This window comes from Vidua macroura, chromosome 2 (assembly GCF_024509145.1).
Source record: "Vidua macroura isolate BioBank_ID:100142 chromosome 2, ASM2450914v1, whole genome shotgun sequence".
In the NCBI taxonomy this organism is placed as follows: Eukaryota; Metazoa; Chordata; class Aves; order Passeriformes; family Viduidae; genus Vidua; species Vidua macroura.
Window position 1 is genome coordinate 19,832,457 of NC_071572.1, and position 24,595 is coordinate 19,857,051.

The window sequence follows — 24,595 nt, forward strand, 5'->3', positions numbered from 1 at the left end:
ATGCAGATATTTTCATTGCACTTTTAATAAAAATATTCCTGGACAATTAATTAACAGTGCAGTATCTCATGGGTCTTTCCTTGTGATATACTATAATCACATGAGGTAAAAATCCTAGTTCCCAGGAGTCTATCAACATCATAGCTCTTATTTCTTTACACATAGGAATGTGGAGTGCAGTTGTCAGGCTCTGCACATTTGAGACTTGAGGTCAATCATTCCTATTAAAGTGTTACTATTCCCTGGCTGGAGAATTACACAGTTGATCACATGAATGCTACGGAAGAGTAGTCATCTGTTTCAGAACAAGTACGTAGAATAAAAATCAGCTTAAGTTTTTCCATGTACACCTGGCATGTCCATTTAAATAAAGAATACCAAATGAATCTCACATATACCCCAAACCTGGCTCAAATACACCCTTGATAGTCTGGCATTTATTCTGGGTTGATTGGCAAGTTTTTTAATAGGTTAGACACAAGTCCTGGAGGCAACAGGACTAGTTCATGGGGTATGTCACTATGAGGTGAAAATATAACTGGAGCACATGCAGCATAATGCCTTTGAATTTGGAGGAAAACATTTCAATGAAGACATGTTCGCATGGACTGTGTTAGTGACAGGGAGTATATTTATGATCTCTAACCAGCCTGCAAGTACTAAAGATTGATCTGCCATGTCAACACCACCCTGCTTTCCCTCCCTGCTGGCTTGAGTAAGTCAGAACTGTGATCACACTTCTGCTTTGTGATGTTCTATTCCTCATCTATAGCTGTGTGGCTTTAAGTTACACACTTTGACTAACTCAGTCTGGAAATGTATAAACTGTTTCATTTTGACTGTTTGCAAAGAGGTGATGGAAGGGGGGCAGTGGTTTTCAAGAAACCTATGTAATTACTAAAGTTCCACTGTGCAAAATTGTGTTCTTTAAACCAGGAGATAGCCACAAAATGTGCTTTACTCTGGTCAGTTCTACACTAGAATCAAAGGAAATGCAAACTGCTGTCAATGCTTGCTGAGGCTTTGGTCATGGTGGGTTTGATATAAATGGTGATCAGGACTATTGTTCAATATTCTATCCCACAGTGAATGTCTTAGCACATGCAGCAGTTTCAGTGTATTCATTCTCAAAACTTTCCAGTAAGCAGTGAGTGGGAAATTCAAATGATTGCTTATATTTGCCAGTGGGAGAAAGAATAGAATTTTTAATAAGAAAAATACAGTTGCTTTACTTCAAAAGGACTTGAAAATTTCATTGTATCTGATAGCTATCTGTTTTATTTTTTGGCTTTTTAAATAAACATTTTTTATGGAAAATGTCTCTGAGAAGATGGTCTTGGGAATGCTTTTATTTTTTCTGCTGTGATGTAAGGCAGGAGCACACAACTCAGCATTTCTCTTCTTTAGAAGCTTACATTAATTTATTTTGACAGCATTTCCAACTCGTATAGTAGTTTAGGATTATCTGTTTATGCTACCTTCTTATTTTAGACAAGCAATGCTTTGCGTGAGACTGGTAATTTGGCAAAGGGCATGGGTTCACATTTGGTTTTCATAGACTGATAGATTTAAAGACTAGAAGAGACCATTATGATCATCTAGTCTGACCTCCCACTTCAATCAGGGCACAAGCCTCACGCAATCGTTGCTGCAACATGATCATGACTTCAGCAGCAATATGTTCATGAGCTAGACAGCAGCTTAAAAAATGTGATCAATACTGAGTTGCCTTCGCCTAGATTTTGGCATTAATTTTTCCAACTTAGACTCCTGTTCCTGGATCATATCATTTTATAGGCATGCAGAGTCAAAATGAAACATCATCCTTAACTGTCCTTTTCAATTACATGTCTGTGGTTTCATCTACTTGGATTTATCCCAAGATTATAGGAATATTTATGCTGTATAATTGTCAGACCGTGCTAAATGGACAGTAAGCATTCTTTTCACTTTATACTGTCGTAAAAACAGTTTCAAAGCATGCATGGAATGTCAAGATCTTGGGCTGGATCTACATTGGTAAGTTAGGAAGCATTCAGCCTTGCTTTTGCTTTTGGAGAGCAGTTTGCATCTACTGAGTTAACATACGTGAAGCCTGTCCACAGAGCAAATGCACAGCAACTATTTTGCTTCTTTAAAAAAAAAATACCGCCAGAGTTTCTAAGATCTGTTTTTAATAGATAACAACGAAAATTAGCAACTGACAAAAAAAAAAAAGATAGGAAAAGGAAGGTGCCAATGTTTAAGAAATTGTGATTTAACTAGAGCATTACCAAAAATACAATTGTAATCTGGTTTGCCCAACAGAACATCAGTAGAAGATTAGGTGGGAAGAAGGAAAGTACTTGGGAATCAGGTTACTCTGCTACTCATTTTCACATGTACTCATCATAATGTGAGAGCACACTTTCTTCAGACTTCAAACCTGGCTAAAATTCACTCTCCCAGGAATTCTGGTCTACAATAACTAAATTAATTTTCCAAGTTGGCTGGAGCTCCAAATCTGGCAGTGTTGTCTTATGCAAGTGGGGAAGTTCCTGGTGTGGATGAGAAATGAGGTTGCAACACTTTGGAAAGTCTCTGAGCAAACATCTGTTTCTGAAATTTAAATGTTCAGGCCTTTCCTGCATCCCCCTACATGGAGTAAAGAAAGAGGGCAGAGCTCAAACTCTGCAACTTTACTATCACATAGTAGCTAAAGTGGCTCCATGGTCTGTCTGAAAAAATAATAGGGGAAAGTACTAGAGGAAGATACTGCCAAGAGAAAATCTGGGTAAACATGCTGCAGGAATTGATCAAGTTTTATCAGCTTTAAAACTTTCAAATCAAGCCACTTTTAAGAGCTGCAATTGAGTACTGCCCTAGTGAAACTGGAAAGATTGACATTAATTTCAGACAGCAGCCACCAGGTTCTTGTCATCTAGTAAAGCATTAATAGAAACTTATGTTCTTCAACAAAAAATTAACAAAATTCTGATTATTCTTGACTTAAAAAAAAAAAAAAAACAAAAAAAAAAACAAAAAAAAAAAAAAAAAAAAAAAAAAAAAAACCAAAAAAAAAAAAAAAATTCTTGCATACCAAACTGCATGGAAACAAAATTCCAGACTTCCCATATTGGAAATTACACAGATCAAGGAGACAGAGCATGGGAATGGATTAACTCCAGTTTTTCTAAGCAACTCACTTGTTTCATAATTTTCTTCCATTTTCATAGTCAGGAAATGCAGAAGATATCATGAGACCTGTGTGAAGCCATACTAATATATATGGGTTTATATTTATAGCCACTGGATAGGAAACTTATTCTAAGATTTTGTTCTTCATCCGATATATATATATATATATATGTATATATATATATATAGGAATATAGATTATTATATCCAGATTTTGGAAATATCCTGCATATAACAATCTATAAAAAATCTATGGGTCAATACATTTATGTTTCAGAGAAAAATGCTGACTCTTCAGGTATTAATGGAAGTTGAAGAGAAATAACCTTCAGTTATTTGAAATCATTGCAGTGTTCCACAACTGTTTTGAATATATTTTTTCTTCATTGTATATATAGGTACGAACTGCTAGTATTTTTTATGTTCAATAATACATTTTAAATTAGATAACCTCAATCAAGAATACATTATTTTCACTGAAACATTTTAGTGTAAAATATTAAAACATGTAAAACATTAATGTATAAGATTAGGAACTTTTGTAAATACAATTTCAAGCATATTTACTCATTTGAATCATCTTAAGGAACTGTTTATTGAAGGCAAAAGTTATCTGATACTGTAACTATATATGATATTTTGACTTTGCATGTGAGTCTCAGTCCTACAAAGGGACATCTGACAGCACAGCCAACATGCCTTTGCAATTAAGATTTTTCACAGTATGGCTTATGGAAATGTAAGATCCAGCACAAAGAGTTTGGTAAAAATGTCTGTTCTTGTTACTCTTTGTTTTAATGGGCTATGAAATAAATGTAGTGTAGAAGGTATTTTTACAGCCAGAGCTTGTCATACACAATATCCATAGCTCTGCTGGGAAGAAAATGCCAAAATTATGTTCTTCAAGCACTCATCACGCTTCTTGGAAGGGTCATATACATAAAAGCCACCAAAATGTTGTGTTTTCCTGGTGAAACAGAACTGACTGCCTCTCCAGTGCTTACAGCATCAACCCTGGTACATGCCAAAGGGTGCAGCATTCAGCAATTAAATACTGCCATCTTCATTTGTTTGTAGCCACATGCAAAAATGGGAAGGAAACTGCATGACTGCAGAAAGGGAGAGCAAAGAACAAAGTGTTTTAAACAGCATGAAATAGGCAGGGAATAACAACACCAGAAAACACACACGCAGTCTAAATGTGGGTATGGAGGTGGGAGTTGGGAAGTCAGGTAAGTTAATGGTAGCTGCAGGGGCTGAACTGATAGAATAGATACACCAGAGGAAAAGTAGTAGTGTGAAGAAAAGAAGGTCATTAATAAAAGATGAGGAGGGTTGAAATTAATGAAAGTTGTGCAGAGACACTTGCAGCCCTTGTCAGGAGAAAAGCACAGGACTGACTTCTGGTATTCCTGCTCAGTAACTGCAGGGAGTGGGTCAGAGCTGTCACAGCCCTGCTCCTCATGTGCTTGGGTCCCTCTCCTGTGGATGTAGGGAGGAGAAGGGAGGCTGAAAAATTTGTTGCTAGATCTCAATCTCCCATGCAATTGCAGGGAGCCAGGATGCAGCCTCAGATCTGTGAGCTCTACCACAGTTGCAGATATTTATGGCAGCCATAATCAGTTGATAAACACAGAAACATGCCACAAGTTCTCTTTTAAGAACAGTTAGTGAAGGCAGAGTTTGTGAGCAGGCATTATATTCTTATCCATAGAAAGGATGTTTTTTTCTTTTGAATTATTTATTAAAAAATATAACTCTGCTGAACTAGGGAATAAAATCAAATCAATCAAAACCTCCCCAGTACTTCAAATCCTAAGAAGAAAGTACTGACCAGTTCTGATACCTCAGTTAGCAGCAGGGTTTTAAATTCAGATGTTAGATTGAAAGCAGGAAATAAGGAGTCAAAAATAAAATAAATATTTTTATTTAAAATATTAAAACAGTTAAAATAAATATTTATTTTGGGGAAATGTTCTTGCCTTTCATGGTCTTCTCCTTACTCAATTTTTTCTCCTGAATAAAACTAATTGCTTAATCTAATTATTATTAGGTCCTTAGAAAACCTATTTTCCAGAATTCACTCTTTTCTTGAACTTCTTTGCTCTCTTGTCTTGCAAAGACAAAACATCTAATCTAATCAAACATGTAATGTAACATATCAATATGAAAGACTCATGTTCATACCTGTGTAATTCGATTTTTCAAATATTTACCAAAGTATTAAATTCTTTGAAATGTTTTTTTTTCTTTTTTTTTCTTTTTTTTTTTTTTCAGCAAAATTTGGAAAGTAACCTCACCAACCTTATTAAGAGGAACACTGAACTGGAAACTCTTCTGGCAAAACTCATTCAGACCTGTCAACATGTGGAAGTGAGTATGGCCTCCATTAGAAATTCTTATAAACTTAATTACATTCATTTCTAGCATCCAGGAGCAAACATTTGACAGAAAAACAAACAAAACCCTAACAAAAATAAATAAAACTAAAGAAACAAGTGAAGAAATTAATTTAAATAATGGTAAACTGATTTAAAGCTTCTTCACAGATAAGTGGTATTCTCAATATAGATAACCTCCTTTACATTCCTTTCTGTCCTGTTCTAATTATGGTGTGTTGCTATGGCCTCCACTGCTACGATCCTTGAACACATCACTTACTACCTGTAGCATTTGTCTTCCTGGGTCCTCTGTGAGATTGAGGAATGTTTACAGGTGGAAAATGAAGGCAAAAAAATAGGAACACCCAGATTCCCAGCCTCGTTTAGGTTTCTGTTTACCACTGGTTTTGTTTTCCTTTTCTTTTTTTTTAGTCATAAGTAACTATCTAAATACATATCTGTACTCAAATGTCATACATGAAATATATTTATCTTCCAAAGAAGACAGGTCCTTAAAGGCCTTTTAGTTGCTTCGCTTACATATTCTTCTCTCAGTGTCAAAAAAAATCTTTAGCAGGGTGAGATCTGAACCTACACTTTCCCCCCAGAAAAGGTGAAAAACAGTTCACCCAAAAAAGGCAAAGCAAACAAAACCAAGACAAACAAACAAAAAAAGAAACAAACCCAACCCAACAACCAACCAAAGCCAAACAACCCCCTATTCTTCCAAAGAGATCATCTTATCTATGTTTATATCTGTTCCACTTCTCTAAAGCCTCACCCACTTCACAGAGCTCAATAAAACCATAAAAGTCTACCCACAGTATAAGACATTAGGTGAATGGTTTAATTCCTTTATAACCAATAACACCAGGCAGTACAGCTGAATGGCATTGGTGGGTATTGAGAGACAGAGATAAGGCACAGTTTCTTCCTCTGCATCTAAAACTCTGAGCAAACCCCATGAAGCAGATGGGCTCAGGACAGCATAAGGCCTCTTCTTCACTGGTGGCCTGTGTCCAAGGTGTGCTAGATCTGAAAAATTAAAAATTGCTCCTCCATCTTCTCTGCAGTTCTGCAATATATTACCAGCTCTAAGTTCAGTGTTACAAAGAATCCAACTTGCTCAACTGGTAACAGATGCACTACTGTCCCTGGAGTCCTGTTTTAGAAAATTTCTCTGCAGACATAAAGCAATCGCAACATAGTTGTTAACGAATTCCTAACATGTTTTATTCAGCAAATTAGTCTAATTAGCATTTAAATTAGCTAAATATTAAGAAATGAGCTTCAGTCAAAACCTTGGACCTCGGCTGTGCTGGAAATTATACAAGTGGGGATGGGGAAGTAAACTTTAAGTTATCTCTGTTTCTCAGAGCCCTGTGAAAATTTCAGATATGATGTGCATATCTCCAGCATTGGAGAAACTGTGGCTTAGATAGATTTCTGAAAAGTCAGTACACTCTTTTTCTTCTTGCTTGTTCAGGAGAGAAATTCAACCCAAGACAGAAACCCAAATTAAAAATTAAATTAAACAATATATTGGCTAGAACATTAACAATGCAAATTTAAAATTACAAAATATAAGGAAAAGTTTCCAATAACTATATTCGTTTTGACATATGAACTCACTGAAATGCTGAAACTGAGCAGGAAGTTAGTTTTACAGTGAATGCTTTCTTTTTCATTATTAGATATATTATATTACAGATAATGATGTAAAATACATTGTACATAATTTGTAAACCTATAAAAACATGGGTAGTAAACTTAAAGACTTTTGTTACCTACTTTGATTTTCCTTACCTAATTTGAAATAATTTTGATTTAGATTTTGGGGGCTTTAACACTGGTTTAAAAAAAAAAGGAAATAAGGAAATAAGCTTTCAGTTTCAGATACAGTTTGAACTTTGAGAAACAAAGAAGGAAAGAAAATTATTATTATTCCTTGTATTAAAGTTACCAAGACTTTACTCTGATATAGATAAACTTTTAAAAGACATGCTCACTAACATTTGTTTGTAGCTATAAACAGTAACATTTTTTAAGCCTTTATCATGTCATAAGCCAAAAAATTCAATGTTACATGAAAAATGTACATTGTCTTTTTTGGTTTGATATGGAGCAGAAGCTGATGTTTCCAAAACTGAACAAACAGGCTCTGTGTGTTTTGAATAAATTAATCCTTGCTAGCCAAACCAAATGTTGTCACAAAGCCACTGTTTCTCATCTCAAGTGAGCAGTCAATGGCTTCCCAGGAACCAGCTTTATGGCAGATTCGTGATCCAGCCATGCATCCTTCCCAACTGTACTTTCATCCAGAGCAAAGGCCAAATCCCAATCTCTCTGTTTTAAAGCAAATGCTTATTCCTTTGTGAGACACTTCTTTTCATTTTTTCTCCCACGAGCCCACAAGGACTGATCGTCGATGTTGATAATCTGGAGGCCTTCCAGCCACTGGGGAGGGGTATCTGGTTTGGCCTCTCATCACAGCAAAGGAGACATAAATCTTGCCTATTTTTAGATGGAGTTTATCAATTTATGACAGGATTTATCCTGATGGAGAACCTGATCTTGGGAGCCTCAAGAAGTTCACTTCCAGTCTTGCATTCCTATGGATGATTCTGGTCATAACAGCAAGAAAATCTTTGTGAATAAATCAAGCCAAACCTTTATTCTTTACTGCTTTAAGTAAGATATAATATTAAACTAATATTATATATTAGTTTAATATTATACTTATTATATTATTATACAATATTATACTAGTATTCTGTAATATTAAAATTTATAATAATAACAACAATTTTAGTATCTGAATGTCTGCTTTCATGCCTAACATGGATTAGCTTATTTGCTTATGGCAACAATTTTTAAAAATTCCATTTTCTCAAAGGGAACCACACCCTGAAATGTGATTGCTTGAGACTATAACACTCTTTTCTGTCCCAAATCTTTCCGTTTGTTTAGGAGCACACTGTCACACTTGTTCTACTCATCTTTCAGACACATCTCTAACATGTTTTTCATTTTATTTTTCTTCTTTCCACTCTCCCTCCCTTCCTCCTGTAATCCTGTCTGTCATTACTTGGTTTTGCAGAAACCCAGGAGGCTGTTAATCAGGAAAGCTTTGTTTTCCTTCCTTACAGACCATGGCAAGTCTACAACCTCATACTTCTGGCCTGGCTGCTTTGTGCAGAGCACCCCCTCGCCCAGGGCAGCTGGCAGGGCTGGCCCTGCTGAGGCAGCTCTGCTGCTCACGCCGTGCAGGGAAGGCACCTATGGCTGCCTCCCCTGGGACAGCAGGGTGGGCTGCATAAAATGATAAAACTGATTCATAGGAGAAAACAGAGCTTTCTCCACAAACTGAGAGAATGGAATAGAAATTACTACTACTTGGATATGTGTTTCTTTTAGTCCTAGTTCACAGCATTCACACTTCTGATAGGATCTGTAGAAAACTTTTTTTAAGAGCATTAAAAACTGTCTTGGGTAATTTTATCTTTAAATTTTCTGCAGGGGCCTTGTACAAGTCTTCCAAAAACAGTGTTGTAAAATTGGGATTGACAGGCCCTGTAGGTGAATCCCTGGGTGACAGCACCCCTGTGGCCACACCAACCCACCTGCAGGTCCGCTGTGTGCTGGGGGGGCCCCAGCGTGGCCTCCAGCACTGTGTGGCCCTGCCTGTGGGCCCTGCAGCACTGCCACCCTCCCAGCACGCCTGCCACATGCCAGGTGATGGCGGCTGCATCCCGCTCCGCTGGCTGGGCCTCTCCCAGCTGTATGCAGCTCGGGATTTAGCCCCTTCTTAGCTGAATCAGGGCAGGATATAATGCTGTCAGTGTTTAGGTTCTCCCCCCTGCTTTTAGTGTTACAGGTTTCTCTGACTGACAAGGTGCTGTGACACAGAAAATTTGCTTCTTTGTCATAATTTCCATTCTATGACTGTGTGAGGTTTCTGTAGAAGCCTTTTAGATTATGGCCTTCATTGACATAAGGCGCAAATTTGAGTATAAGCCTCTTGTGCCAGTTCCTTTGTTTCTAAGCAATTTTAGTTTTGTTTTTGGAATTTTTTTTCTCATCTCTTCTAGGAAATGCATGATTAAATGTCTATTATATCATCAATACTTTAAAGCTTCTCATCTGTTAGACAGAAACATAATCTGAACTCAGCTGGAAGAGAAATTGGAGCAATTATCTAGAGGGGAGGAGAAAGGAAATAGGTTTTGCTTGCAGACAGCTTTATAGCATCTGTATCTCAGTGTTTCTGTTTGTTTTGTTTTGTTTTGAATTCATCAAACGTCATAGGAAGCAGATTCTGGACAACACTGTAAAATAATTTTGGGTTGCATAAAGAGGAGGCGTTTTCCTCTAGTTGTGTAACCCTCAAAGTGCTGCATCCTTTGCTCTTTGTACATAATAGAAATGCTCAGTTTCTAGCTCACTTCTAAAGATCTGCTGCGGGCAAAATCTCAGTGTAAAGTTCTCAGTCAAAAATTGGCTTTGTGAGTGTCAAATGCTGTTTTTTATAGTCATGTTATATAATCACCTGAATAAAAAGTAGTTCATTGAAAGAACCTTTATATCACTGGCACAGATATTCAGCACTCACACTTATCAGATCCATTTCATATTTCAGTGCAAAGCAGTAGTGCAAAACCAATGAAGAGAAGATGGCAGCACCTAAAATATCCTGCTGTTGCTATTGTTTTGCATGGTTGATAAAAAGGAAATGAGCCAAACAGGAAAATTTAATAATAATGGAATGTTGAGTTTCTAGTAAGACTTCAGTGACAAGATAGCTCCTTCAAATTTTGCAACAAAATGTCTCCATCAATTTTTGTATGGCATTTCTGTTACTTGAGAGACAGCAAAATCAAAACTCAGCTGTCAATACAATTCTCAAAGGACCTTTGAAAAATAAAGAGGCTTTGTCTGTCTCTATAAAAAACAGTGACTACTCTGTTTTCACAATTTTTCATGGTACTCACTCCTTTAGATTTGGGATTATTTTTTGTCAAAACTCAAGTAAACTGAGACGTTCTCAACAGAAAAAATTAGTTAGAAAGCCTGTATGTAAATCCTGGTGTCTGAACTGCAGTAAATGGCCTTCAGAGTATATACTAAGTCTTTGGAATAAGGAATCTACTTTGCTGGGGATTTTTTTTCTAGGAAAGGAGCAATGGGTTAGACAAGTGTTTACCATCACTGTGGAATATGTGTGATAACTTGGCAAATAACTTGGAAAGGAACTCCACAGAAATTTGCTTTTTCCTCTGCCCTGCTATCTTCCATTTTTGTGAAGATGCTTCTTCAGCAGTTACATTTATTTACCGTATTTAAGTGCTAAAAGTAAATGGTATTTTTTTATTTTTGAAATAGACAGAAAAATATGAGTTGAAGGAAATTAGGAGTTCTCACTTTCAGTAAGATACTAATAGCAAACCTGAACACATACATAAAACCTTAAGATGGAGTTTACAGCATTTGTTTTTTCTAAGGCAGTTTCTAATGAGAGAAGGTACAAGAGACTCTTTGTCTATTAACATTATTTTGACTAAATATGTGGCATGATCTATTTTGACTTCTAATTACTGTCATTCTTCTTTTAATTCTACTCTCATAAAAGTTGATTTCATTCAATGGAAATCTCGGGTAAGCTTTACTCAGAGTCTTAAATTTATGTAGCATCTGAAAAGAGAAACATCAGAAATGAAAACTGTTAAAACAGGCTGCATAGCATATGGTGATACAGAATATTCATTCAAGGATGTCCTAAGTTGCATGCCTAGTAAGCTGTAGCTTAGTAGTAAAATACTATTTCCCTAAAGAATTATTAAATTTATTTCAAAAATTACTAATTAAATGTATAATTGGTCCTATACAAATATGGAACTGCAGCATTTATGCATACATTTTATGTACAGATTAAGCATGTGCTGAATATCTTGTTGCACCTACAACTGTTTTGTACCTTCTGTAAATTGGAGTTGTAGTTATGGTAAGAGGTCACACAGATTGTATATAAACTAATAGCAGTGCTATTCACTGCCTGCTAAGGTGGCCAGTCCTGATTTGCTCCACCTTTCCCTTTCTCTCATATCCAGATGTTCAGATTTTTAATAGACTGATATTCTTGCAAGACTTTGACCTTAGACTAGTAAATGGAGCTTATTTCATTATTAACTATTAACTGGTTAATTAATGCAGCAGGTAATATTTTGTGTCTGCTATCAGAGACTGTAACTTTTCAGTCAAAATGTTGTCAATTTATGAAACCTTCTGTCTCTGAGTTGTTTATCATTATGGGAACAAAATACTCTTGAATTCCTCCTTTTTCTGCCTAACATAAACAGTTAAAGAGCAACTAGAGCAGCAGGGAGAACAAAGACACTGGCCCTCTTGTGAGCATGTTAAACACTAGACTAAAGACCCTGGATCTTGGATGACAGTTTTAAGTATTGAGCTATTGTTTACAAGTGCACTGGTTTCAACATCATGAAAGGATGGGCAGTCCTTTGAACTTCAGTTATTATTTGATAGTTTTTGTTTTCCTATCCTACATGAAACACATGATGTGGAATATTTTGCTCAATATGGAACAAAGGCTTAATGTCAGCAGGAAAAACAAAGTAAAAACAATAAATAATTAAATATTGTTCAATTAAAAAGTATTTTAATTATTTACATTTAAAGAAAGGTCTAACATAAAGTGTAAAAAAAAGAGAGAGAAAATAATGAGATTCCTATAATTTTTTTTTCCCATGAAATTCTGGGGTTTTTTTTGTTTTAGGATGAGATTGTAAATGTCACTAGAGGACTTCTAGGTGTCTTGCTGGTTAGTTTCTCAACAATGTCCTTCAAAGCACAGTGGGACAAAAAACTTTAAAACAATATTTTAGTAAGTAAAATCTTCTAAGAAAGGTTTACTTTTAGTCAGAATTGGGGCAGATAATCTTATCTGCCAGACCCAAAGTGGTTTAGCTATCCTGGTCTAATTGATCCTTCATTCACAAAATTCCTACGTAGCCAGAGTAAGATGGCATATTTTTGCACTGACCTTTGTTTAACCTGCTCTGAGACTGCCTCTAAACACAGGTCTCCTGGTTAGAGATAGATGTGGAATGCAAACAAAAACAAAGCTTCTGGCACACTTGAAATGGAAGATGACCTTTTTTTTTTTTTTTTTATTTGCACTATTTCAAACTAAAAATTTTATATTCAGGTGGCAAGCTGATTAATATCACGTATTTCCAAAGGCACAGTTTGTCATCACAGATAAAATCAGATTTACTCTTAGACTAGGGAAAAACTGAAAAAGTTATTTTCCAAGAGTTCTGCTTTTGCTCTGTAGAAGACTAAATTGAACAACCCATAGCATCAAAGAGGGATATGAAATAAAGGAAGCTTGAATCCATGACTCCCATGGCAGTAAAAAGATAGGGAAGAATTTTTTTCATAAATGTTCATTAATGATTATCCTTTGCATTTCCATTAAATAAATAAATTACATATGGATGATGTTAAAATAATACTTCAATGTACTCTGGCTCTATGAAGAAAAGTTACTCACTTCACAACATGGAGTAAAATAAACAGGCCTCTCTTTTTAGAAGAGTATAATCCTTTAATTCATCTAGGGACTCTAATCCAAGAAAATGCGTTCCACATCTACATAACAATGAAGAAAGTTTTCCTAGAGCAAACACGTATTGGCCATTATATGTAAAAATGTTAGGGTTTTTTAATCTCAGTTTGTGGGTTTGGTGCAAGAAGAAATTCAGTCTCAAATCTAAAGTGAAGTATGTGGCAATGATGCAACAGGTTTTGAGCAGAATCATTCAATTTACTTTTCTGATATTTTTTTTTGTCTTCTTTTGAGTATACAGTAATTGTTGTGAGTATATTGTCATTCTATAGCGAAAGTATATAGTCATTCAATAACTATCAACTCAATCACATAAAGAAAAATTCATACATCTTTTTTACCCGTACAGCCACAGCTGCAAAGAATTTCTTTTTTTAAGAAATTTAAACCATTTTTAAATCATGAAGCTGAAACTCAAATCCATACCTCAATTTCCAAAGATCAGACTCTTTCTACAACCTACTTTCTTCCATTTTGCATAATCAACTAATGACTAGGAAGTAAAAATTGCTCTGGTTTTGATGAATTTATCACAGTGAGCATAGCCTTAAAAAAGCAGATCCCTTCTAATTTAAGTCTTAATTCCTTGTCATTTAGAGATTGTTTGCCAAAAAAACACATGAAGATTTCCACTTGTAGAGAGAATTGACTCACCTATAAGGAATCTCAGAGGAAGAGTTTTGCTATTGCAAGGGAAAGACTTCTGAGGCACTAAAACCATCCTTTCCTTCAGTATATTAGTTGAGGAAGTTTTCATGGGTATGAATCCATCCCTCTGATTCTGTTTGCCTTTAAATTAACCATAGAAGCTCTACTGTAACCTCAAATCTCTAGCTATTCTGTAGTTTTGTGATTTCCCAAACATCTGCTGGGGACTTCGAAACCACCACATTAATTTTCTTATGAGCTAAGCTGCAATTTAACTCAGGTCTCTGAAGATGAAAGCCTAGGAAGCCTCCACAGAGAGCAGACCACTTTCCAAATCAGTTCTCAGCTTGTGGAGCTGGAAACAGCTGGCCTGCTCTCCCCTTTGGGCTGAGAGGGCTTGTTGTTTCCAGCTCCCTGACAGACATCTGAGGAACTGCTGTTTCTCTTCTTTTTTTAACTACACCTACTTCCTGAGGCAAAGGGCAATGGTCCCTATCCATACATCTGGAAAACCTGAAAAGAAACCTGGAATTTGTAAGGTTGTTGGGTTTTTTCAGTAAATTATTTGAGGTCTGTGTGTGTTACATAAATGGGAATAAATTCCCCACAAAAGCAGGAGAACTAGAATCTGTCCTTCTTCTTCTTTGTAGATGTCATAGTTCTTGCTAAATCATAAAGCCTCCTAGTCAATTTTAACTCTGGCTTGGAAAAAAATTTATAAAAATGATACCAATAAAACAGAAAGCTTTAGGTTCAAAGTATTTCTGGACATGGATGTTTAAGGAACTGGTTGATGCCAAAACTAATTGTATCAACAGTTAAATTTTCCATAGAAATATGTCACCAAGTCAAGCATAAACTCTCAGAAAATAGATACCTCAGATTAAAGAATCAACCTTCATCTTGGGTGGAGGGAGCCCAGACTGAAGTCAGCTCTCTCTATGATTTAGAGACTTTTACAAAGTGTGTGACACAGTCACCAGACTTTATAAGGCAACTATCAGTCTCTTTTAACAAACTCCTTGGAAATAGGGCTTGTTTTTTAATGTGGAAAAAATGTAGAATGTAAAACCTCAAATATTTTCACCAGACAGAGCTCACATTCCTTGGCCAGCGCAGCTGGAAGTTATTGTCAAGGTCGCTGTTCATCAAAGGACACAAGCAAAAGGAAAAGCCTTATTCTGTTATTTTTGTAGCACCTGTATACAGTGGAGCCCTGATCCGTGCCTGTGGCTCTTTGGACTGATATATGACTCCTCGGGAACATACAAGTAAATAATATTTAATGGTAATCTCACAAATTGTCCCTTTAGGGCCACAGCTAATGTAGTGCACTTAAAATTAGGCATGTGCTCAATTATAAAGTTATTATTGAATCAGAGGCTTTGGGGGCTGAAAATATGATTAAGGAGTATTTCAGCTTGAGAAAAGCCCCTAGATTAAATGTTGAGGGATTTTTTTCATATAAAGCTCAGACGTATCATATAATCTTAGAATATTATTTTAATTTTTACTAAGCTTGTCCAAGCTATAAAGTTGGAAATGTCTTCAAATGGTGTTTAAAAAAGAGTATACTTTTCAGATTTCAAAGAGAAAGAGAAGTCTGCAGTCAGTGCGTTAAGAAAACCAGAGATTTTTTTCCAAGCATTTTGCTTTTTCTTAGTCTAGAGCTTTTTAGGTTAAGATCCAATTAATACATTATTATTCAAATCAACCAGAGTATTAAATGAAACAATGTTGACTTAACCTTCCTTTAACTTTATGTTTCATGACAGTTATCCCAAAAATTAATTAGGTTTCTTGACAAAGCAAATTGGTGATGTAAGTGGTGCTAGAAGTAACACTTTGAGTGGAAGCTGCTCAAGAATCCCGTCAAGTGTTATCATAATTAAGTGCCAAAAGTGTTACTGTAATTAAGTGCTGAAGTTGGCTGTGGCGTGAGCCGACCTTAGTATTGACACAGGAGCTGTGCCCACGTGCAGTGGATGTGATCACTGCCCCGGGCTGAGCCTGTGTAGGCTTCCCTGCTCCTCGGTGGAATTTCAATCCAGTAGTGAAACTGAAATCAGGGCTGTGAAACCAGTGCATGGTACAGCTTGTTGAAAGCAGCTCTGCAGAGTTTCATGCCAAAGTAAGATCTATGATGCAGCTGAGGTACTGGGACAACAGGAACAAAGGGAATAGGAGGGACAGTGCAGATTGACTAACTTTTCTAGGTTACCTGAGCTCTCAGTGGAGAGACAGTGGCACTGCTAGAGGCGTTGGGTGGGCTGTTTCGTGCTGTCTCTCCTCATTGACTGTGGTGAGAAGCAGGGCAGAGCAAACAGCAAATGTAAGGAGAACCATGGGCACCTAAACCAGCATAATAGGAATACCTTCTACCTCTTCACCAGCACTTCAGGTCACATCTGACCCCTTCTAGAAACAAATGTATTCTCTCTTTATAATCTTGATTGATGTCTTAATTAATAAATAAGCCTCTAAAATGTGCAAACAAACTTTAATTTCATGAAGATTTGAGAAAGATAATCCAAAACCTTGATGAAAGCAGGTCTTTATAAACAAGTCCTCTCTTTGCCTGGAGGATACTGTGTATTTCACATAAGAAGGTTATTTGTAAAATTGGTTCTGGTCCAAATTGAGATACATAAGTATTTGCTTAAGCTTAATGAGCACCATAATGTGCTTACAGGTAAATGCATGTTTAAACACATTGTTGGAAGGAAAGAAAAGAATAGTGATGCAGAATCATGAGGCTCATCAAACTGCAATATAGTTACTTCTCACCTGAAAGTAATCCCTGTTGTTGTTCCCCATTGACTCTTATTATCCCAGTGGAAAAGGTGACATGGCTGTGGAGGCAATTAGCCAGGGCTGAAAGCTGCTTTACCTTCTTACCCTCTTTTAGCAAAGTGCAAATGGAAACATAGCTCTGAAATAAGTTCTTTCTTTTTTTTTATCTATTCTAGACATTATTAGAACTTTTTATCTTTTTTTCTGACTCTTTACACATATATGTAAGCTAAACATGCAACTGCTGGAGGGGAAGTACTTTCTTCTGGTTGTATATAGAATGTTGACTTTGCACTGAAAAAATCAGTCTCCTTTGGAAACAGAACATATTCATCTGAAAACCCAAACTTTCCTATTACAAGTTTTCTTTTTTTTTTTTTAACAAACAATTAGCTTTCTACAGAAAGCTAATATCTGTGAGGGTTTTTACACTAAAAAAAAATCATTTCCTCATATATTTATACTCTAGAAAACTACATGAGCACACTATTTTCTATCTGATTCGTTGCTGAGGCAAAGCAGGAATAATTAAGACAGTCAACACATGTCTCAGTATTGTCACGTGGATCTTTGATTACTTCAGTCTCTCAGGAACCAATATGTGGATATATGGTATCAGTAGTTCACTGCCCTTTCCAGTAAAAGGACTTTGGATCATTAAATGCAGCTGGAAGGAGATAGTTTCAAATTTTCCTAAAAGGATCCAGTTGTTCACTTCACTGTGAGTTAAGCTTTGGTGCTTATTTCCGTAGAATGATGCAGTTTCCTAAGGTTTCCAGGATTTGAAGGAGAGACTAAATAAATCCATGTTATTTAATTCTTCTGAATATTAGTAATTACGTATAAATTATGTCTGGTTCAAGAAGACCGAGCTACAAATGGTTGGAGGATGAGAAAGCACTTGTGGGAGTCATCATACATGTTGGGACTGCTTTCCTCCTGGCATTCTTTGCTATCAGATGCTGGCACTAGCAGCAGTAGAGGGGATGCTGCACCAGATGGACTCTCTGATCCAGTACTTGTGCCCTTAAGCACACTGGTGTTCACTGCAGAGCTTTGTATGGCTGCAAGCTGTGAAGTGTGAAGCACCTCCTGAAGAGACCTCGCTTCTCACTGGTGTGTGTTAGAGCTGACACCACTCAATACTCACCAAAGCTGAATTTCTCACTTGAGGTAGAAAAACCTGATTATCTATTTGCAAGTCCTGCCTCCTGCAAACAATACATTGAGACTCAATTTAGTACTTCACAAAATCCAAAAGAGGGGACTGAAAATAACATAGATTATGCACAGAAAGGAGGAAAAAATTGCCAAACCAAATATTTTAGAAAATGCAGTTTTAAAATTTGAATATGGAAAAAGAAAATGTAAAAAAAAGGTTTTGCTAATCATAAGGTTTTGCTTCATAGGTAAATGCATCCCGTCAAGAAACCAAGCTGATGGAAGAATGTGACCAACTCATTGAAATAATCCAGCAAAGACGGCAAATAATTGGAACCAAAATCAAAGAAGGAAAGGTAAAAGCTTTTCTTCTTTAGATCACAAGTAGGTCAACACTGTTTCCTTTTGATTACAGCTTTTTTGACTGCAGATATTATTGGTAGTAATTCATAAAAGTCCTTATGTAGTTCTTGGCTACTGACTGATACTTTCATGTAAAGAAGAATTAAATCCTTGAAGACTAGTACTCTAGACTTCAACTGTTTATTTGGTATTTCTCTTACTACAGGTGATTGTGGATTTTAAGGATAAAACCAGAAATTTTGTCATGATCGGTAAATGACAAATTATGTCCCTTAACGTTTCTTTCACTCTGTTATGTGCCTGACAGTATTTCCCTCAAAGTGGAATGGGGGAATACTTTCACAAAATGTCGCAGTATATAGAATCATGTCTCACAATTATCTTCTTTTTCTTTTCTAGGTACTTTAAATTTTTATTCAAATACTATCACATAAAAATTTTCTTCCAGTCATTGTCATTCCTGAGAATATGAAGTCTTAACTTATTTACAAAAAAAAGATATTCAAAAGTGTGAAAGAAATTAAATTAGGTGTGCATTTCTATTCCCAAAGTTCCATGATTATTAGTAGCAAACACATTGAGCAGGAAAAATCTTTGATACTCAAGTTTCAGCATATTTTGCTAGCTAACTGTTAACTCAGAAATGCATTAGAGTTGAATTAATGTTTTTATTTTCTAGGTACAAGGTGTTTACTGTTTAATTTCTAAGCTAACTAAGTCAAATATTCATTCTTCTTATGTGGGAAAAGATACAGAAAGGAATAAAGTCAAGAGCAGGTTAAATGGTTCATGTGGATGTCAAGATATTCCAATTAACTTGAAATGAAAAGTCTGTGGGCAAGGGCTAACTTAAACACGTTTGAAATGTGTTTCACTGTGTGAAAAAACCTGAATTTCCTCGTGCTGTTAACAAAATATAATTCTCTTCAAATGAAATAAATGGCCTTCATTTTTGTTTCAACTCCTTTCCTCTATGCAGAGAGACCAGGTATGCTACCAATGAAGTAGAAAACCTACCATTCATCTGGATTTGTCCAATATACACATTCATTTTAAAAACTCTGTTGCTTGCAAAAATGTCTTCTAATTTCCATTAGCATGGAAGATTTGTAATACAATTTATTCCAAATTTATTTGAATACAACTATTATCAGAATCTGTCCCCATTCTTTGTTATATTTTGTTGAGCTGAAAGTTGTATGACTGGAGGTCCAGTCAAGGTCTGGAATGCTTTGACTCTAATGTGATATATGTTGAAAGATTTCAAGGTCTCAAGAGACCCATGTGAAAAGCCATAGGAAGTTCTGCCCAGTGTATTTTCCTTTAAGAGGGCTTATGGAAGAGTCTTTCTGGAAGGTAGAGCATGACAAATTTCTCTATAGGACTGTAGATGTGGCTACAGAGCTGGAAACACATACTAAGCTCTAGCAGTGCCTGCAAGACTGCAGCTTCAGTTACACACAAGTCTGAACACCCTGTGCAGCTCCACACTTAATCTCACCTATCACCCAAACCCAATAAAATCCCACAGAACATGTAACAGGAAAGAAGCAAATATCAACTAGGTAAAATAATCCTAAGGCAGATGTCATTCCTACCATTGCAGAAGTCGGTGGGGACTGAGATGAGACTCTTCCTTTTTCAATTTATCATCTTCTTCTTGAAGATAAAAGAAAGAATCAATCAAGTGAAAAATATAGTTCATATATAGACATCACAAGTCATGACATGCCATCTACTGCAAAAAACTCCTAAGTTAACATTTACTTCAGTTCACTGTTTGCTTGTTAATTAATTATTAAATAAAGAGATGAACTTCTTAACACTGCAGTGAACCTTTCCCTGGTTAGGCTGGTGTAGACTGAATTGTAATATCTGCAAATGCACAGTTACAGGAAACATTGTGGCATTAGTTCATGATAGAAGCTGATCAAATCATTAGCATTACCAAAATGAATGCATTCCCAGCATTTTCTTCTCTTTGCTGTTTCTGTCTTTAAAGAGTTACAAATATCACGTGACACAAATCATTTGGCCAGTATATTTTTTGGAAAAGTTTTTCAAAAATGTTTATTTTCCTACTTGTTTCTGTTGTCAGATAGCTGCACTAAGATAGCCTCATCACTGCTTAGGATGCAAATATATCTGAAAGTCAAATCAGCAGCTTCATAGCCTGTGCCCTAATTCCTGAGATTGGGAATGCTATCTTGATTATAAATTTGGACATTTCTGCCAGCCTACTTGGTTGTTAACTCCCTCATTTTGCATGTAACTGGGTCTTAATGTGCCTTTCTAAACTCCAGAGTTATTTAATTTCCTTCCTATTTCTTACTGCTGTTCAAACTGTGATCCTGATGTGATAACAAAGGGAAGGACTCCCAGACCTTTCAGGAACTATTGCAGTTCCTGAAAGTTTTGTTAGCCAACATTGTCTTTAAATGGAGGACTGTGCCCTTCTCTAACCTTTTTGCTAATGATTACAGTCACATCTACTGTGTTTATCTCCAGCACATATGTTTGCAGTAATAATAATCAGCTCTCCAGCACTACTGTGCTTTTGTCCAGTTAAAAATATCCAAAAAGAAAACACCCTATTTTACTTAAAGCACATAATGAGGTCAGGCATGTATTGTTAACAGAATTGAAGAGTCTTTTTCTGTTAACTTTTATTTTCAGTTTTTTTCTTTTTATGAAACTCAATACAAAAAAAGTAGTTAGTCTATAAGTAGCCTTTAACACAGATCTCATAATTTCAGGGAAATGGTTATCTAAATAGACCTTAGTTATCATGTAAGCAGAAATTACCAGGAAATGACGTTCCTTCTGCTGTAAAATAGGCCAGCTGTGCTTGTTTTGGCTCTCCCCTGTTGTTTTCCATGTGGAAAATATTCAGGCAGAAAGGCTCTGCCTGTCGTTTATTAAAATGTTACATGGCTAGATGGAGCTCACCACAAAACTTGTCACCAAAGCCATTTATCTTAACTCCTCCTTTGTCCAGCTTTACTTCTGAATTGCAAACCCAACCATGATTTGTGACCTTAGAGACATGACTGCTTTCCTGTGTTTCCACTCAAGGTGGTGAGGTTGAGAAAACTGGCTCAGCAGATTGCGAACTGCAAACAGTGCATTGAGCGCTCGACATCCCTTATCTCTCAGGCTGAGCAGTCGCTGAAGGAGAACGATCACGCTCGCTTCCTGCAAACAGCTAAAAATATCACTGAAAGGTAAAGGAGATGTTCCTCTCAATAAAAAGAAAAAACTAATTTTAAGGCAGATGGGTTGCCATAGTTGCTGTACTGTCTTGTCACATCAGAGATGTGGTCAAAGACAGGGGGGTAGTTGACATATTCCCCCAAAATGCTACTTCATGCTATACCAGATTGGGAAGAACCTTACTGTGATGCCAAATAAAAACACTCCTTTGAGAAGAGGAGCAGTCAAAAAAAGGTGCAAATTAAGAGTTTCAACAATAACAACATGCACAAGTGAAAGAGTTAGAATGGTTGCCAAGCAGATGTCTGATGTTAAGCACACTTTAAAAATGGGTTTATGGCTGAAATCCTACTTCATTAAAAATTTTGAGACTGAGAAAGAAATCAGGCAGTCAGTATATTCCTTAGAAGAAACTGGGAATTATCTTAATGGATTCATATTCTTCACAAAATAGAAAGCTACAAGATAATGAAATTCATAACTTCATGAACTTGCACCATGAATCTTGAAAGGATGGAGATTGAACAGTCCAGGAGGTTAGGAAGTTACATCAGTTGTTGTGTTGGGCCCCTGGGTGCAGGGAATTTCTACTCCTTTCAGGATTCTGGCTCCTCTTCAGCATGCTAGATATATCAAGGATCTCAAAGGCAAGGACCATGCTATCAGAAAATTTGGTCTGGTTTTCAGCGCAATGCTATGAATGCTGAAACATACCCATTGAATTTCAGCAGGATTTTCTGGTGAAAAAATATTCTGCTGGAATATCAGCTGTTTAGCAATCAGAATGTTTTTAAAAATTTTAAAAGTTTTAAGAAACGAGAATATGGACACCAAAGACATCAAAAGTATGCTACTTTTTATTTTTTTTAAAAGCTTTTTTTTAATTGTTTTTTTTTTTTCTGGGTTCACATTATATCTTCACATTTTCCGGCCAATTTTCACAAATCCAAAACATGAAATTCCCTGCTCCTATGACTCATTATTTTGTGTCTTTCCTTTACTCTGGTGTACTGCATCAGGCTTCATCAGAGCTAATTATGTTTTATAAATAAGCCAGCAACACTGGGTTGCCCATTACAGATTCAGAGAAATGAAAATCAGTTGAAAAAGACAAGGCCAGGTAAGACAGTGGGTTATATGTTGTCTCTCAGACTGTGGTTTATATTCTGTCACCAAGAAACATTGTGGCATCCCAGTTGAAGACAGTAGTAAAACTACAACGAGTATCAAAAGCTGAAAGTGAGGGGTCTGCCTTTTTCTTCAGTACTCAGCAGACGCAGCAGTAGGGCAGAAACTTGTGGAGACACAGGGCTTTCTAACGGCCTACCACAGGATATTCAGAGAAGCTCCATTTTGAACTTGTAAGCATGAACAATTGCATAAATACAATCACAGGAGAGACACTGGGAGAGCAGAAATGAGAGAAGCTGACATATGTGCCCAATCAAACTTAATTCTTGGCTATCACAGATTGCTGTCTGTAATGAGATGGCTGTAACATCCTGAAAATCAGAAAATCATTCGAAGCAATGAATAAAACCAAGGATAAAAAAGATACCAAGTGCTTGCAGACAAATTGCAAATGGAAAAACAGGCTAAATAGAACTATTAAATTATTCCTCACAAGTAACTCTCTTAGTTCTCCTGTGGTGAGCAACATTTTGTTTGCTTTTAGACTGCTCATGTAACAGTCTCACCAGGGCTCTGAGCTCCAGCAGCTAAAGAAGTCTCCTGAAAGCATGCTCATTGCATTTCTTTATCCACACATTTCAAAGTAATTGCAGTAAAATATTTTCTGTGGTAAGTACAACAGGTAACTGCACAAGCAAAGTCATTACATTCACTCTGATGATTAAGTTGTGCATTATTTACAGTGGGTGAAATGCATTTATCCTAGAAAAACCCTTTCCAATCAAGTACAGTGTCAGTGTTTACAGTGTCAACAGTAGGCAGAATTACAAGACAAAATTCAGTCCTGTGAAACTAATATGGTGACATGGTGTGTGAAATTTTGAATTGTTGATTTCACCAAAAACTGACCGTAACACATTAAATCCAGAGCATCTTTTGCATATCCCTTAAAACAGCCCAAAAAGAACGCCTGCTGATATAAAATAAAAAAATAAAACTGTCCTAGGATCTACTTTAAAGATCTACACCCACAGCTGCAAGAGAAACAATGCTGATAACTGTATAACAAGAATATTGACCAGGAAACCTCCTCAGCTCAGCTTTTGAAAACTATGCTGAAGACAATGAGATGTATAGCTCTGGTTTTTACTTTGCTTATTGTATTTTCCTAAAATACTGCACAAAAAATATATGAAAAAATAGTCCTTAGCAAGCATTCATCCTGGAGTCATTTCAGCCCAGTCTACAGAAAAGAATAGTATGGGAAAATTTTAAATTAAAGCAATCAAATATTTTGATCAGACGTGTCATAAATGACAGATTACAGACATAGATTTCATGTATAGTTGTCTGTTTATCTCCAAACTGAAACATTTGCCCAATTTCTGTTGTATAGCATAAGGTTTAGCGATCTCTCTCCTTAAGCCAGTCAAACTTTCTGTAAACACATCCAGTATCCAGCTCTCCAAAAATATGCATTTGGAGGAACCAAGCTGAATGGTCTGGAAAATGCTTCCTGATGGCATTTTTCTTGTGAAAGTTCATCTCTTTATATTAGTACATCTGGACAGAGCAAATGTGAATGTAGGTGAGGAAACTTTTCCATTTTGGAGGAAATTTAAGTATGCACACAGGCTTTGTAGGGAAAAGCTTTTTAAAATAGACCATGCTGACATCTATTTGTTTCATCTCCCTCCTGTGCCTTTTGAAGTTAACAGCAGCGTGCTGTGGTGAACAGCCGAGGAGCTGTGGGGACTGCACCAAGCCCTTGGGACAGCAGTGCCAAGGTGTGCCTGGAGCAAGAAATGGCTTGGGAAAACAAGGGTTGGGAGAGATGCAGCATCTGTCAAGATTGCTTAAACACAGTTTATTATAGAGCTCTTTCTTCTTTGGTTCAATGGGTGATTAAAAAAAAGAATTCAAGGGATATTGTTGCTTGGCCAATATTTTGTTAAAATCCTATCTGACACTGCATGATAGGCCTAAGCTCAGTAAAAAAGATTATTGGAGATCTTGCTGTCAAAAATAAAAGTGGCAGGAGAAGTTCGTAACTTAAACTGTATAAATAAAATACGTATAT

At 36.4% G+C, this 24,595-nt stretch overlaps 1 protein-coding gene across 2 annotated transcripts in view; it reads left to right on the top strand.

Moving 5' to 3' along the window:
* MID1 (midline 1) overlaps nt 1–24,595 on the top strand; it is a 96,652-nt gene that overhangs the window by 48,022 nt on the left and 24,035 nt on the right. For both annotated transcript variants that reach the window (XM_053971819.1, XM_053971818.1), the window contains exons 2-4: nt 5,455–5,550; nt 18,057–18,164; nt 21,247–21,395. In XM_053971819.1, the coding sequence (XP_053827794.1) occupies nt 5,455–5,550; nt 18,057–18,164; nt 21,247–21,395 (353 nt within the window). The remainder of the gene's footprint in view (nt 1–5,454; nt 5,551–18,056; nt 18,165–21,246; nt 21,396–24,595) is intronic.